General features: G+C 31.8%; 1 protein-coding gene across 3 annotated transcripts in view; it reads left to right on the forward strand.

The window, feature by feature from the left end:
* Positions 1-15,966, forward strand: part of LRBA (LPS responsive beige-like anchor protein) — a 727,005-nt gene that overhangs the window by 405,014 nt on the left and 306,025 nt on the right. For all 3 annotated transcript variants that reach the window (XM_067736701.1, XM_067736700.1, XM_067736702.1), the window contains exon 38: positions 9,740-9,864. In XM_067736701.1, coding sequence (XP_067592802.1) covers positions 9,740-9,864 — 125 coding nt within the window. The remainder of the gene's footprint in view (positions 1-9,739; positions 9,865-15,966) is intronic.

A 15,966-nucleotide genomic window follows, 5' to 3' on the forward strand; every position in this document is an offset into this window, starting at 1 on the left:
AGCTGAGTCTAATATTTCCTTGTTCCAGTCAATCAGGAGAAAGGCAAAATTACTATCCCAACTACTGAATAGAAGTTTTGCATTTCAGATTGGTGAAAAAATGATTGCCAGGAAATTTAAGCAATATTTGGCTTAAAGCTAGATTCTGGAACCAATCACTGGAAGAATGACAGAATTATCGTAATTGGCTTAGGTCAGCTTTCTATAAGTCATTGAACCATGTAAGAAGTGATAGATATTACAATGTTACAAAATTGTAATTCTTAGGAAAGAGTAATTAGGAAAATTGCAATTCTAAGGAAAAGGGAGAAGATTGACTATTAGATGAGTAACTGAGTACATAAATTTTGTAATCATAAAACCCAGAGATCCCCCTAAATGGAAACACTTCAAATGTCCATGAACTGATGAACGGATAAACAAAATGCGACCCTTGAGCTTGAGGGGGTTAGGAGCTCTGACACCACTCTCCCTCAAGTTGAAAACCCGTGTACAGTCATCCCTTGCTATTCATAGGGCTTGGTTCCAGGACCTGTGCTGGATACCAGAATCCAAAGACGCTCAAGTCCCATAGTCCACTTCCACATCACTGGGTCCGCATCCACGGATTCAACCAACCGCGAAATTGTTTAGCGATGTATTTATTGAAAAAAGTCAGCATACAAGTGACTCACGTAGTCTCAACCTGTGTTGTCAAGGGTCATTTGTATATCAATACAGTGAAATATTTTTCAGCAATAAAAAGGAATGAAGTACTGTTACATGCTACAACATGGACAGACCTCAAAAACATTACGTGAAGTGAAAGAAGCCAGTCAGAAAACTCTACATACTGTATGATTCCATTTATGTAAAATATCCAGAATAGGTAAATCTGTAGAAGCTAGTCATTGCCAGGGGCTGTAAAAGGGCTTTTAATCTTTTTTTTTTTTTTTTTGAATCACGTTTGAAGTCACTGGTGATATCACTTTAAGCACTGTTTTATCAAAGTAAATGGCATCTAGAAGTATCCAAACACTTAATTTCATTATTAACTGAAAATAATGCCTTATATTTACATAGCATTTTTCTGTTGTTAAAGCAATTCCATAGACTTCATTTCATTTGATTCCTCACAACAGCCCTGTTGTAACTGAACAAATTACAATTATTTTTATTAAAGCAATGGAGGCCCAAAGATGATAAATGATTTATGTAGGTCATAGATCTAGTACATGGTACAGCTAAGGTGATTATCTTTACTTTAAAAGAAACGAAGCCAAAATATTTTTATATCATACCCAGAAATTTTAAAGACTAGTGGTTTTTAATATAAATTACTTTGAAACTTTAGCTGCTGTATATTTTATACTGTGAATTAGTTATAAATTTGATTTTAAAGAATTTCCCTTAAAAGATAAATTAGACTCAGTTCTTTGGTATTGGAGATAGAGATATTGGAAATGTTAAAGAAAAAATGCATTCTCATAGTCTTTAGGCTCTCCAGAAAGTTCCAAGACTAATAAAAATGCCTTTAATCAGTCACTTACAATTTGACTGGTTTTAAGACTGGTCCAAACTTCAGAAGCTCCAGGCCAAAGCAAACACATTCACCTACCTTCTAACCTGTGTACTGTGAAATCCTGTACATATCCATTCCCAAGGAAGGGGGAATGTGGGCTGACTGGGAGTGGGTATGGGATTTCTTTGGGGGGAAATAAACATTTTAAAATTAGATTATGGTGATGGTTGCACAACTCTGTACATATGTTAAAAACCATTGAGCTGTACACTTAAACAGGTGAACTTTATGGTATATAAATTATATATCATAAAACTGTTTAAAACACAAAAATAATCAAAAGCTTCTCTCCATTCTTCATCCTTCTGGACATTTTTATGCAGAATTAAATATTGCTGGCCACTCACTGCTTTGAAGAGTCTTTGCTTCTTTGTCTTTTTTGGCAACATTCTATTTTGGTTCTTCTACTGTCTTATTGATTGTGAGAAGCAATTACTTCCTTCCCTATTTATTTCTTTCCTCTTTTGCAATTTTTTAAATATTGGAATTTCCCATATTTCATTTTACTTTTTCCTGTCCTTTCAATATAGTTTTCTATGGATCTAGCACAATACCTAGCTAATAGTAAAAACTCAATAAATTTTTGTTCAACAAATAGCTGAATCCATTGACTTACAAGGTTAATCAATCTCCCAATTTTATATCTCTAGCCCAGGCTGCTTTTCTGAGTTCCCAAGTTATATTGCTTATTTATTAGACATACCTACCTAGACATTATTAGGTAACCATGACATTGTTATTCTCCCCAACCATGTCTACTTAACCTGCATCATTTCCGTTATATAGCATCTTTTCCCCTCATTGCCCTGTTTTGTCACAAACCTCAATTGTATTCTCATTATCTCCTCTTTTCCTCACCTCCCATGTTGAATGTCTCATCAAATCTTATCTGTTCCACTTCAAATATGTCTCTGAAATCTTAGCCTCTACACTCCATCCCCACTGCCTTATTTTATATTGCTGCCATGTAACATACAAGGCTGATCATCAATAATCCTGTATTAAGAAAGTTTGGTTGTCCCTCTGTTGACTATAAGATCTAAAGGGAACTACTTTAGTTAACTATACAGTGACTTTTGAAATCTTGATTCTAAACCTGTGTTTCCAACCTTAGCTTTTGCCACTCTGAGGCTGCCTTGAAATGATCTTTCTTACCCAAACTCCCTTACATAGAAGTGCCTTTTTAGGTTTCCATACCTTTGCTATTTCTTCTGCTTGTAATGCCTTTTCCATTTTGCCCAGCAGACTCCTGTTTATCATTTAAGTTTCTTTTAAAAAGTCATCTCATTCATTCTTTAATTGATTATTTATGAAGTTCCTGCTTTGTTTCAGTTACTGTGCTTCTTGGTCAGTGAGTTACATAGACACAAACTCTTGTCCTCATGGAACTTACAAAATAGATCCTCATTGAAAGCTTAATGAAATCTTCAATCCTCCCAGGCAGGGTTAATTAGGACTTTCATCATAGCTATAAGAGTATCCAAAGGAGTTTCTAGAGGAAGTGGCATGTGAAAAGCTCACTGGCTTTGAAGTCCATAGACTCTTATTATTTACTACTGATGGATAAGACTTAGTTTCTTCATCTTTAAAATGAAAATATCAGTATTAAATCACGGCAGGGTTGTTGTGAGGCGTGGTGATCATGTGTATAAAAGAGCATGATGTCTAGCACACAGTAGCCTAATGCAGTAAATGCTGTCTACTTTAAAGTTGTATTATTATGGATGTTTGATAATTTTCTTATCCTGATTATAATATAAAACAAATTCTAGGCTGAACCTAGCATAGTTTATTTGTATGTACCAAGATCTGGTACATAGTTGGCATTCAACTGATGTTTGGTGAATTATTTTTCAAATTAGATTTTTGGGGAAGGTAGAACAGTTTTGTGCAAATGGAGTGGCTACTGAGGTGAGTTTTAGGGCTTCCTGAATCCAACAATATCATTTATTTTAATTTTTTTTTCAGTTTTCTGTTGTTAGAGTTTTAACTGGTAGTACAATTAACACTAGATTTTTATTTTCTCGTAACTTACTCCTGGTAAAAATGCTAAGTAAATAAATAAATGGTTAACAGGCTAACAACAGCTAGGAAAACCTTGGGATTATTTCTTGAATAATTGACTTTGTTGCAAAATTATATTTTTTTTAAATATCCAAAGTAATAACTAATTGAATGAAGATGGGTCGCTAGTTATCTCTAAAAGCAAATAGAGAAATACACCGAATAGTACCACTGCAGAAGTTCATAACTACATAAAATGTAATTTTATATCATTAAATAATATATATGATGCTCTTACTGACTCAGTGTAATATAAACTCTCTATGTCAGGCCTCAATAAAGAAAGGATTCTGCTTTGGAAGATGTCCCATCTGCTGGGTTCCATACAACTGAAGGATCTTTTTCCTTTTTTTTTCTTTTTTTTCATTAAGACAGCACAGTTCATAGATCACCTGCATTTGATTTATAGTTGGTACTTGGTAAACAGAGGTTTTAGTTAATATTCTTTCTGTCTATCTGCATGAAGGCACAATAGATTTCAGTTTGTGAGATAAAGCATTCTTTTATATTGTACGATATCCGATAGTACCTGCACATTATTTCACCAAGATTTATGCAGAAAGTGAAACCCTTCTAGAACTTAAGCACTTTTATCTTCTAGCTGACAGTGCACTGAAAATATTTACTGTACTTCTTTTAGAGGTTACCATTTATTTAAGTTGTAGCTAATGTCTAGCATTAATTTTTAATCTAAAACTATAGAAACAGAAGGTAGCCAGATATAGGAGTTAGAAAAACAGGTAGTATACAAATTTAAGAACAAAATATGAATACTAAAATTTTCTAGGATTTAGAACTTTTTTCTGGCCATAAGAATTTATTACTGACTTCTCTTAAGGTCATCAAGATTTATCAGGTATTGTCACAAGAAAATAGGAAAACTGGAAAATAGGAAATTTTTCTAATATACTTGAATTGTGACTAGCAGTTCTTTTATTGATGTAGATCCAAGTTACATTAAAATAACACTAAATCCAGAGGGATGACAAGCATGCATATATCTGACTAATTTGAATAATGTGTCAATACATTTAGATTATGTAATAATTAGAATATTTGTATAGCTACTCATTTCAGTAATTAACATTGTTCTACTTTAATAGAGTGATAGTAAAACATAATATACCTTGATAAAGTAATATGAATTTAACGACTTCAGTGAAATAAATGTCAATATTTCTCTTTTGTTCTCAATTATTTTATTCTGCATATTAAATTTTGCCTGTTTTTTGACAACCATACCTATTTGTGGTCTGAACACCTTTTCCTACATCAGGGAAATACGAACTGTGTGACTGCTACTGATAACATCTGAAGAGCCTTGTTCTGTTCCCTATTCTGAAGATTAGATTTAGCTCGAGGAGAGAAAAAAGGAGCCTGAGCAAAGAAAGGAGAGGGGAGAAGATAAGGTGTTCTCAGAGCACCGTATCATTCTCATAGGGTGCTTATGCAGCAGTGCAAAATGAGCATTGCACAACTCCAGGAGTGCCATTTACACAAATTTTGATGTGGATAGTGCTCCTTCTAGTTGTGCAGTTTAATGCTATATAATAGAGCTCCGCTGTGTTACACATTTTTTTGAATTCTTATTATTTATTTTCACATCTGTCTTCTCCCGAGGTCAGAGACAATATCTTAATAATCCTTGTATCCCTAGCTGCTGACTCAAGGTAGAGTCAATCATGATTAGAAAGTATTTTAGGAGTCTAGTTCAATATCCATCCATTCAGCACTGTTAATAGGCTGATTAGATTGCCATACTTTCTCTGAGCAAAACTGAACTTTAAGAAGTCTTATAATTTACATGTGGAAAATAATATAATATTTGAACCATTCAACTGTTAGGGGAAAATGTGGATCATCCCTTACTTACTGATTCTCTGTTTTAATATTTCTTCCTTTTCCAACTGATTGTCTTTTGGCTCTTTCTTATTCATTTGTTTTACTAGATCAAATCACTGACCAGAGTGGGCCCAGGAGGAGAACAAATAGCCTATCTGTTGATGCTTGAGTTGTGTTTCCTTCTAAGATTTATTTCAACAATCTATCTGATTTTGTTCTTGTAGAACAGAAAGACATATTCTGTAAATAAAAATGGCATTGTTTTATATTATTTTATGTAGATTATAGCAATATGTTAAAGTTTTATGTGTACAAACACATAAATGTGAAGGTTTTTTAAAAAGTGGATAATTAGATGATTTATGCTTAGACTTTGAAATAGACAATTAGACCTATATTGTCATTTTAATCTTAGACTTTGAAATTAGGCCAAAGAAAGGGAGAGAAATAATTAGAAAGAAAAGTTAGAGCATTTAATTTCAGTGACATCCTCAGCTTTTCAAAGACAAATATATTCTTGTTAGTCAAAGGTTTTAGTACTTGGAACTTGTATACTAAAAGGGGACCTAACTACTAGACCTTTTATAGAGAAGGCTTTATTTCCAGATCTAACAGAGCCTAGGCTTACATCCTGAATTTGAAAAGTGTGGGGGATCTTAGTTTTAATTATTAGTAGAAATGGATATAGATGAAGTTTGTGAATGTGGCATCATGTAGTACTAATGTAATTTTTTTGATAGATACAGATATATAGAGGTATAGGTATATAGTGGTCCAGATATATATTTCTAAGATCTCAGAATAAGTGATTTCTCATCTTATCCATGCATGTGTTCAGTCAAGAGTCTGTTTCTGAATACATGGAGTCTTTTAAATTTTTCTAGCCATACCATGGTGATAACTCCAAAAATATATAATAACTTATTTAGTTAATTCATAAACTTAAGAGAAGAGTGTTGGATTGATTTCAAAAATTTTCCAATTTCGTATCCTTTATCCCCTAGAAGGGGCTTTTGGAGAGGGGGTGGCAGTATTTCCTAAATAAGAGTGAAATCTTTATGTGAATAATCAAAACTTACAGTAAGTTGATGATTGAAACCTACACATTCTCCTTTCCAATACTGTTCACAAATTGTGACTCATTTTCTTGGTGATAGAGCTTTATACTGAGACTGTATGTTGTTGGAAGGAGCAGAGTTGGGAGAAAAGAGTGAATTTTTAGGTCCTAGTCTCTTTCTATGTAAATGACTTTAAACATGCTAGTAATTATCTTCATCTGAAAAAAATGAGTATGCCTTTTTTTTCAAAGAACATATATTACTCTAACCATAAGAAATTGGATGATAAATGCTATTTTTTTCAAATGAGGTTAATAACTCTTCCATTTTGAGAAAATTCCTTGAAGGTTTGTATTCTACATCACCTGGAGAGACTTTTAAAAGTGTATTGAAATTGTTGTTTTCTCTAGTTGATTTTTGTAATCCGTTCTAGATCTATGATCTGAAATGAGTGATTTTGCTTTGTCTTGAGACTATTTTAAGTTGTTGTAACAGGAGGTAGACTACTTGTCATGAGAAGATAGTCTGAGATGTAGTTTCAGTGGGGGTGTAAAGATTATCATGGTGAGAAGATAGTCTGAGATGTAGTTTCAGGGGGGGTGTAAAGATTATCATGATGATGTATAGATTATTTTATTTGGGTGGTATCTTTTTAATATTTTGGTTAGAACATTTAAATTTGAAGACAGAAGTACATAATTAAGGTAAGTAAAACTTACCTCAAAATTTTTTCTACTTTGTGAATAATTTCTCAGTTTCTAATGTATCAGTACTTTTGTTTCAGCCAAATGTCACCATTGTGGCCATTACTTATTAGTGTCAAAGAGCACAAAAATAAATACTATAGTTCTGTTTCCTCCTAATTTTGATTATTATCCTCATAGATATTGCCTTTGAGTTTCTGGCACATTTGTGACTGATTTTATAATTCCTCTGGTTTTTCTACTGTATGACAAAAATTATTATATACATTCTTTAATAACCATCAGATTTGACTTCACTCTCGAGCATTAGACTAGAATCTATTGTTACCTAATTTAGTAATAATTTTATAATGGCAGCTTAACATCTCTTATAATTTTAGTTGTTATCAAGAAGAATGACATCACTTAATTTGACTCAGAATTCAGAAGGATGGATGAATGAAAAATTAATAATTTACCACCTTTGCATAATACTGAAGCATAGAATATTAGAAGGATTGATGGCAGAAAAGGTTAACAAATTTTAGCAGCTTTCATTAGCTTTACACCGTCATATGTTTGTGGTGCTGACTGAAATAGGCTTTGTAGGAGATCTCAGTCTAGGGAACTAATTACTTGTGCCGATTGCCGCACTGATGAATAGACCTTCATTGTATCATTCCCCTGAAGACAAGGAGCAGCCTGTGATTCACGACTGCATCCTGGCTGATATTTGATAATAATTTTAACAGATAAATGTAGGTAGGCAGAATGATGAAGTGCCTATCCAAGCTTCATGACTATCAAAGCCATACACATAGCCATCTGTGTACCGCCTTTTCCCCACTCACCTAAGGAGAATTTTATATTATTAATTGAGTTCAAACAACTGTTTTCTTTTGCTTATATGTATCTTCTGTATGTATTTCTTATTTAATTTAAATGAAATCATAATACTAGTTTTCATTTAAAATGTGGACAGCAAAATAACAAAGAAGAATAAAAGAGCTTTTTAATTTTTCTTTTCGAGAACTGCAATTCTTATACTTTTTTGTATGCCATTTAGATTACTTTATATTTCTTCCTCTTTATGCATGATCAAAATCAACAAAGGAGATCTTTGCTGTTCCCTTGTCTCCCAGCATTCTCAGAAAAGAGCATAAGATTCCTATTGTTTTTTAAAAAATATCTTCTTTAAATAATGCACTATTTGTTATCTATGCTTTTATTAATCTGAGATCATTTTTAATCACTGAAGTACTTATTTATAAATCTATTTTGAATTTTTAAAGGTAGCATCTTTAAAACATCAAAATATGGGTAACTTTTATGTAGGTATTTTGGGACTATCAATTGGTCAAGGCTACTAATTTGTCAAAGCTGACAGGTAACATTTTATTAACTCATGAAATACAAGTGAGATTTTATTTTGCATTAGTCATTTTTTGCAGAAGTTTTGATTTTGAATTTTTAAATTTTATTATTGAAACTTAGAGGTTTTCATATTGTGTACCTTTAGTGAATAAATACATTCTGCAGAGATTTTTTTAAGGAAAATATTTTACAACATGCTAGATCACGATTAGTTAATAGGAGAGAAAGTTGACATTTATATATTGCCATGTAAAAGAACTACATAATTGGGGAAAATATAGTAGAACTTGAATTGTGTGAACCCTTTAAAAAATACATTTCTAAAAGTATGCTTTTGATATAGCAATTATTGCACATCATATAGCATGTAGTTTTTAATTAAATATAAAAACAGACTACATAAAACAGAAATCCAATCTGATTTGCGTGAATATAGATTGCTGTTTCACTCTATAGGAATGGTTTATTTAAAAACAGTAAATGGAAAAGAAATGCATTTTCTTGTGTTGTTCTAAGCCTCAGGGGCTAAATGTAATGAATATTTTAAGAGATTATTTTAATTAAATTCCTGCACATCTAAACAGAGTAATATTTTATTATCACATGCATAACCATGTAACTGAGATATTCATTAAAGTTAACACTTTCTGGACCAAGAATTCACGGTATGATTTACTGACCTTGTGCAAAAAGGCACAAATTAGGAAGAAAAATGAAGGGGGACAGACTTTGATTAATATAGGTAATGCTATACCATATTTATAATAGCCTTTTCCCTATTCTGGTTTATAAATGCAGCCACAGAGAAAGGTGCCCTGCTGAGGCTGAAATGAGGCTGAAATCAGAGCACATGCCACTAGAGTGTGGGGAAACTGATCACACTGTCAGCAATTCATTTCAAAATGATGTATTTAGTGCTCATTTCACCTTCCAAGAAAAAGGAAAAGGAGTTCCTTAGACTGGAAGGTGATATTGTTATTTTCAAGGACATACCTAAGTTAAAGATTGCAGAAAGGGGAGTGTGAGGTGGAGGGAGAATTAAGAGGAATGGGAGGAAAAAAAAGGCAGAGCAAACAAGGAGAGCTTTATGCAGAAATTCAGTGCTACCACGCTGTTTGATAATTGCTAACATATGTGGCTTCTCTGTTTCATTGTAGTCGTCCTCGTGAGTTCTGGCGCCTCGACTACTGGGAAGATGACTTGCGGCGCCGGCGACGATTTGTGCGTAACCCTCTAGGATCGACACATCCTGAAGCGACACTAAAAACAGCCGTGGAACATGGTCAGTGTATAAACCACTCCTTGCCAATAGCAGCAGGTACAGTACTTGGTAATGAAGAGCGTAACTTCATTACTACAAGGTACTGTAAAATGGTCCAGTGCCACATTTCACAGTTATTCACCCCAGAAACAGAAGTTCAATTTTTTATAGTTAGTGTAGGGTCCTATTAAATTATGGTGTCAAATGTATTTATTTATTATGTTACACATGCAAAACTTACTTAACATAGACCCTTTGTTTCAGAGTAGGAAGATAAAATATTTCTCCTTTTAAGTGACACATTCAGCTTTGAGTAAATTAATCCAGGATGCCTGTCTTAAATCCATGAATATCAGAAAGACAGCATTTACAAACCAAATACGTTTCTAGGTTCTGTTGTGTGTATATGGTTTTCCCTCAACCATGGTATTTTAGCATGAGATGATGAAGCGGGAGAGCTGGTAATAAATGTCCAAGTGCTTAGATACTTTCTGAGCCTTGATTTGTAGATGGTTGTGATAGACGCCTCCTGGAAAAAGAGAATAGACATTATTTTCATATGTTCCTGTTCTGCATCATTTTGTTATCAGAGCTTAACAAAACATTTTCCCTTTTTTGATATAATGCATAGCACTATGATTCAGTTTAGGTAGAAGCCTGATGAGCAAATTGGAAAAACTGAAAAAGTCCTTTGGATTTGGTAATATACTCTCTTTGATCATAGGGTTTCACATAATGTTTTATAATTTTTGAAAGCCAATTAAGATTTATTGATTATGGGGGAAAATGTACCTCTCCATATTAAATTGTTTTTGATTTTATAAAATAAATATTGGTTAGTTTTAGTAAGATGAGAAATAGTTTTAATTTCCCTTTTTCAGGGTATTAGTTTAACATGCAGCAGCTTATGGTTAAATGATAGTATGTAGTATACAAAGTAGATGTTTCAGGAAGGATATTAAGAATTTAGATTACAAGTCTGTGATCTTAGGTTTGGCCTCAGTCAGGCAGCTTAACCTCTTGCACTCAGCCTTAAAGAGCCATTTCTGGAAGAAAATGTCCACAATATGTCATCAGATATAACACCAAATGTGACATCAGTCCTTTAAAATAAATGATCATACAGAGAATAGTCAATAACAAAGTGATCTAAAAGCAATAATAGTTGCAGGGCCCTGCATCTTCAACTACAGGAGGTGGAGAAGGAGAAATAAGATGTAGAATTAATTGGGCCACTTTTCCTTTAAGGTTCAAGTACTTTTTACGTGGTGCTATACATTTCAGAGTTATATATCTATTTTTATTTTTCTTTCATTTTGTTTTTGTTTTTTTGGCTTTGGTTAATGACCCTTACATTGAAAAAACTTAGCCTTTTCATATTTTATTCTTTTCAGTCAAAAAGATGTTACCATATGCACTTAAAATTTAATAAGTATCTTTCTCTCTTATTAACTGTCATTTAACATTGAGTTGTGAGTTCTGAAGTCTATGAATGACAATACAAATATTTTTATGAAAAACTTTCCTTTTATAGCTGGAGAGGGGGACCTGGTTTCTCAAATTGCATATAGGCAAATTGTTAGTCCTTTATCCTGAAAGAAATAGCAGTAACTGAATTTAAAATTTGTTGTATAGATTTAATACAGAGCTTATTAAAATCATTTCAATCAAAAATAGTACGTTTAACTTTGGGAAATTATAGGATTTTTCATAATGAATAAATTTTAATTTTGTTGTTGAACTTTACCTTTTAAAATAACATTATCATGTCAACTGTTTTAATGCTAAGAGTCTGATTTTTAAAAAAGATATTTATTAGCAATGCTTACTGTCATTGAATGCTTAAAATCCTGTATAGGAGCAGATTTCACTGTAATTACTCTAAATAGTAATTGAAAGTTTAACGTAATATTAATGATATCTATGTTTTATTATGCACTTTTAAATTAAGAGAGAGAAGTAAAGTTTAGCATTTTATGTAATTCCATTCTATTTGGTAATATTTTATGCTAGTTTCATAATGATTAATATTTAAAGTACTCTGAAAGATTAAGAATATAAATTTAAATCTGAAATATATTTTTAAAAACTAACTAAATGTGTAGTAGATGCTTCCAATTAAGGGGATATGTTATATTTAATATAACATTTTTTGAAAAAAGGTAAAAGCTCTAACTAATCATATTTTATATACTTTTAATGTTAAATAATAAAGAACTATTAGTTTTGGAACTCAGCACACAGATTGTAGTGTGGTATTTGATGTCGGCGTAATTTATGCTAATACATTAGGTAGGTGAAGAGCTTAATTTTTTAATGTTTTATTAATTAGAGTATCTTGTAGTTGACTTTTAATTTTGTGTTAATTGTGAAACTTTTTTTATCCTAACTTAACTACAATAAGGAAGCTAATAAAAATAAATATATTAAGAATCAAGAATGCAAAACAAAACAGTTAATGTGATCAAAAAGCATGTGAAATCATAGAATTTATCATGGATGAATACTATGCTTCAATGTTGAATTTGAATAATTAAAATAGATATTACTGAGGATAGTATGTCAGTTTCATACTATTTTATGACTTCTCACTTTTATTTGTAATTGATTTACAAACAGGACAGGAGACAGGACATTTTGAAAACGCAGAACCTTAAAACATCACAAACTATATTTTTATTATCAAAGGAGGACATCTAAATAGAAATACTGTTGGAGATTAGTTATGTATTTTAGTAGTACAAGCCATCTATTTTATAGATTGATTTGATTTGAAGGAAAGCCTCTGGTGTAAGGGTGGCAGAGTAAATACCTGAAGAGTGATGTTCTCTGTTCAGGCGATCAATACCAGCCCCATGACTCTACTTCTGGCTACCTTCTAGTTAAAAACAAATTTTTTAATTCTGACAATTTAATTGCCCTTCCCAAGTTCACATTAACTTGCTTGGGGAAAAGAGCTTCAGGTAATTTTTCAAAGAGAGACCCTCCAAAGTGGTTATTTATAAAAGTCATTTTGTAATGGGAGAATTCTTTAACTTTGTAGAAACTGAGTCATATTTTTAAATTAAAATTAATACTTCCTCTTATGATTAAATATACTTTATGGAAATTAGCAGCAGGAAGCAGAGGTGCGTATGTGATTCTTGAGGGCATTTTCTCCAATTTTATAGTTTTAAAATTTAGTAGAAATCAGCTGTAATGATTTGTAACATTCTCCTAATGCACAGAGACCAGTTTGTCAGTTATTTATTATCAGAGCATCTTAGATCTGAAAAGAACCTAAGGCTAAAGTCTAGTCTAACTTTATTCTTTACAGATAAGGAAACTGAGGAAACAAAAGTCCAACATAATTCTTGGTAGATATAGAGCTAAATCCCAAGTTAACTGATGACTAGTCAGATTTTCTTATCATTGTGCTATGCTGTCTTCTAAAATTCATTGTTAAATATAATGGGAATTTTATATTCAAATTAAAGCCATGTAAAAAATGTTTTAAATGGTGAAAAGATTGATTTTAATTCAAACGCTAAAGCAGTTTAGCACTAGAATCCTATTGAATTTAAGACATTTTTATGTGCGTGCAAATAGAAGTATATGAGGAGTATTTAACATAGTTTTAAAAGTATCTTGCAATCACATGGAATGATACAAGTAACTCATTTGATTTTCTAGGAATGACAGACCATGTAAAGATCCTAAATCATGTCATTCTCTCATATCTTCAGTAATGCCAGATACTACTGCTTCCTTCTTAGGATCAAATACACTAGGTTCTTTATCTAAAACTTTTGAGAAATCCATGGTCATTAGGAGATGAACTTGGCTTGTTCTCCTAATTATCCTTTGTAGTTTCACTAATTTTTCTAGAGTAAATTTTCTTGACCTTGGAAATTGCATAAACTATAAAGGGAAATAAGTTGAGGACAATAGTTGTATATAAGGTATTCTTTATGTGTCGTGTTCAGAATAAGCAGTTATGGTATGTACTGCACATCACACTAAGTGTACACTCATTTTATGTACAGTTGAGGTCACTTTGTTATCCCAGTAGTTATCTTTTTTTTTTAATTAACAAAGTGGCTAATTCTTAATGTATCAATTTTTTTTTTACTATAATACGGGCTATTGATAATTCCAGTTCACTTGCACAGTGGACTTCTAAAAAGGGATTTATATATCATAGGTAGAACAGTTTTCTGTTTTAATTTTACTTACCTAGTCTGTGTTGCATAGATAAATCAACTCCTGCCCAGAGCTAGCTCTAAAGAACTTGAACTTTACATATTGAGGACCAGCTTTTCTCTGAGCCCTCTCATTGCTCTTAGCCTCAGTGAATCACAAGTTACATTTCAAAGAAAACATTTTTTACAGATTTCTCCAATTTTATATAACAGTTGCAGTTTGGTTATTAAGTTAGGCTAAATATTAAATCCGAATAATATATGAGATTAGTGAAGGCAATTTGTTGATAGTGATATGAAAAATTTAAGCAGTTATCATGTTTGGTAATAATTTCATTAACCAGAAAAGATCTGAATCAAGCTTTAAAATTGAACCAAAAAGTATATTTTGACTTCATCCAATTAACTTTTATACAAGTGTAGGATATATTCACAGAAAATATTAAAATAATTGATTCTTGTTTTAATGGTTGATTGAGTATAAGACAAACAAAATTTAAAAATACGCTTTTCCCAGCACATATAAATATGATAATTATCTTTTATTTTATGCTTGAGACAGTTTTGTTCTAATTTTGAAAAAAAAAGTTCTTTAGCAGAAAGCTATTAGACCACTGAGAATTGAACACCAGCGCATGTGGTGTGTATTAGAGTACTGTTGGTAATTTTACTGCTGCTAACTTAAAATCCTCAAGGGGGAGTTAATTACAGGAAAACCATTCTAAATATCAGTAAGCTGCATATTTTCCATGACAAGAGCTTTTTCAGTTGAGGTTGAACAATTCCAGAATCTGAGCTTGTAAAAATAAGTAAATAAATAAATAAAAGTGGTGTTTGTATGCATACAGTAGACCTATAGTACTTAAAATTTTTTTCATAAAATTTTAATTCAGAAGCTATTGTGTTTTAATTTGTTGTCAGCATGATGAGAACATATTTAAAATTTAAAAATTTCAGTTGGAAGGGATAAATTATTTTTAGTGGTCATTGAAATGAATGTAATTTATTTACTGAGCTATTTTAAACCATTGTGTATTGCCACTGACTATTCTTACTGTCATTTTTTGTAAATGTTTTCAGATTAAAGAGTGTTTTCCTTCTTTTTTTCTTTCAAATAAGCTTGGTGTACTTCAGGACATGTATGGCAATAATCAGAGAATGTAATGATCGAGCTGTTGAATTTAGTTTTTTCTGATGTGTTTGGCCTATGCTCATCAAATTTAGGTTTGGAAATGAATATGTTTTTATTCTGTACTTATTTATTATAATCCTGACTTAAGCTTTTTAAAATGCATTATGAGAAACGTAAGAATTAGTAAACTAACCAGTAAATTACATATACATTCATATTTGTATATTGGTTATTTTCACTTTCTATGGCATAGTGGTTAGAAGCCCAGATGCTGGTGCCACGCTGACTGGATTTGAATCCTGACTCTACTTATCACCAGCTGTGTTGCCTTGAGCAAGTTATATAACCTCTCTGAGCCTGTTTGCTTATGTGTAAAGGAGAATTTAGCAGAGGGTATATGAGAATTGAGTTAAATGTGTAAAGTGCTTTGAATACTTTGGCACATGATAGGTGTATTTAATATTAGCATTATTATTATTTCTGCTTTGATGAAGGAATTATAAACCCAGGAAATGAGGATGTAGCATACTGATTTTGTACTAAAATCTGACTGGCAACTGTTAATTTATTATAATTTACGTTATAACAAACTATAGAAGATGGTGATTTCTCTCGTGTTTCTCAGTGACCAATTTATTTTTAGTAAAATTGATAGTAAATTGAAAAAGATCTTGTTTGGGCTAAGAGCAATGTTTGTGATTTCAAGGTAAGGAAATATAAATGCTTGAAATATAAACAATGATATAAAAACTCATACTCCTATTTTCCTAAAAATTAGTGTTTTTTGGGTATATTTCTTTATAGCATTTA

The sequence above is a fragment of the Pseudorca crassidens genome, chromosome 4 (assembly GCF_039906515.1).
Source record: "Pseudorca crassidens isolate mPseCra1 chromosome 4, mPseCra1.hap1, whole genome shotgun sequence".
Lineage (NCBI taxonomy): Eukaryota > Metazoa > Chordata > Mammalia > Artiodactyla > Delphinidae > Pseudorca > Pseudorca crassidens.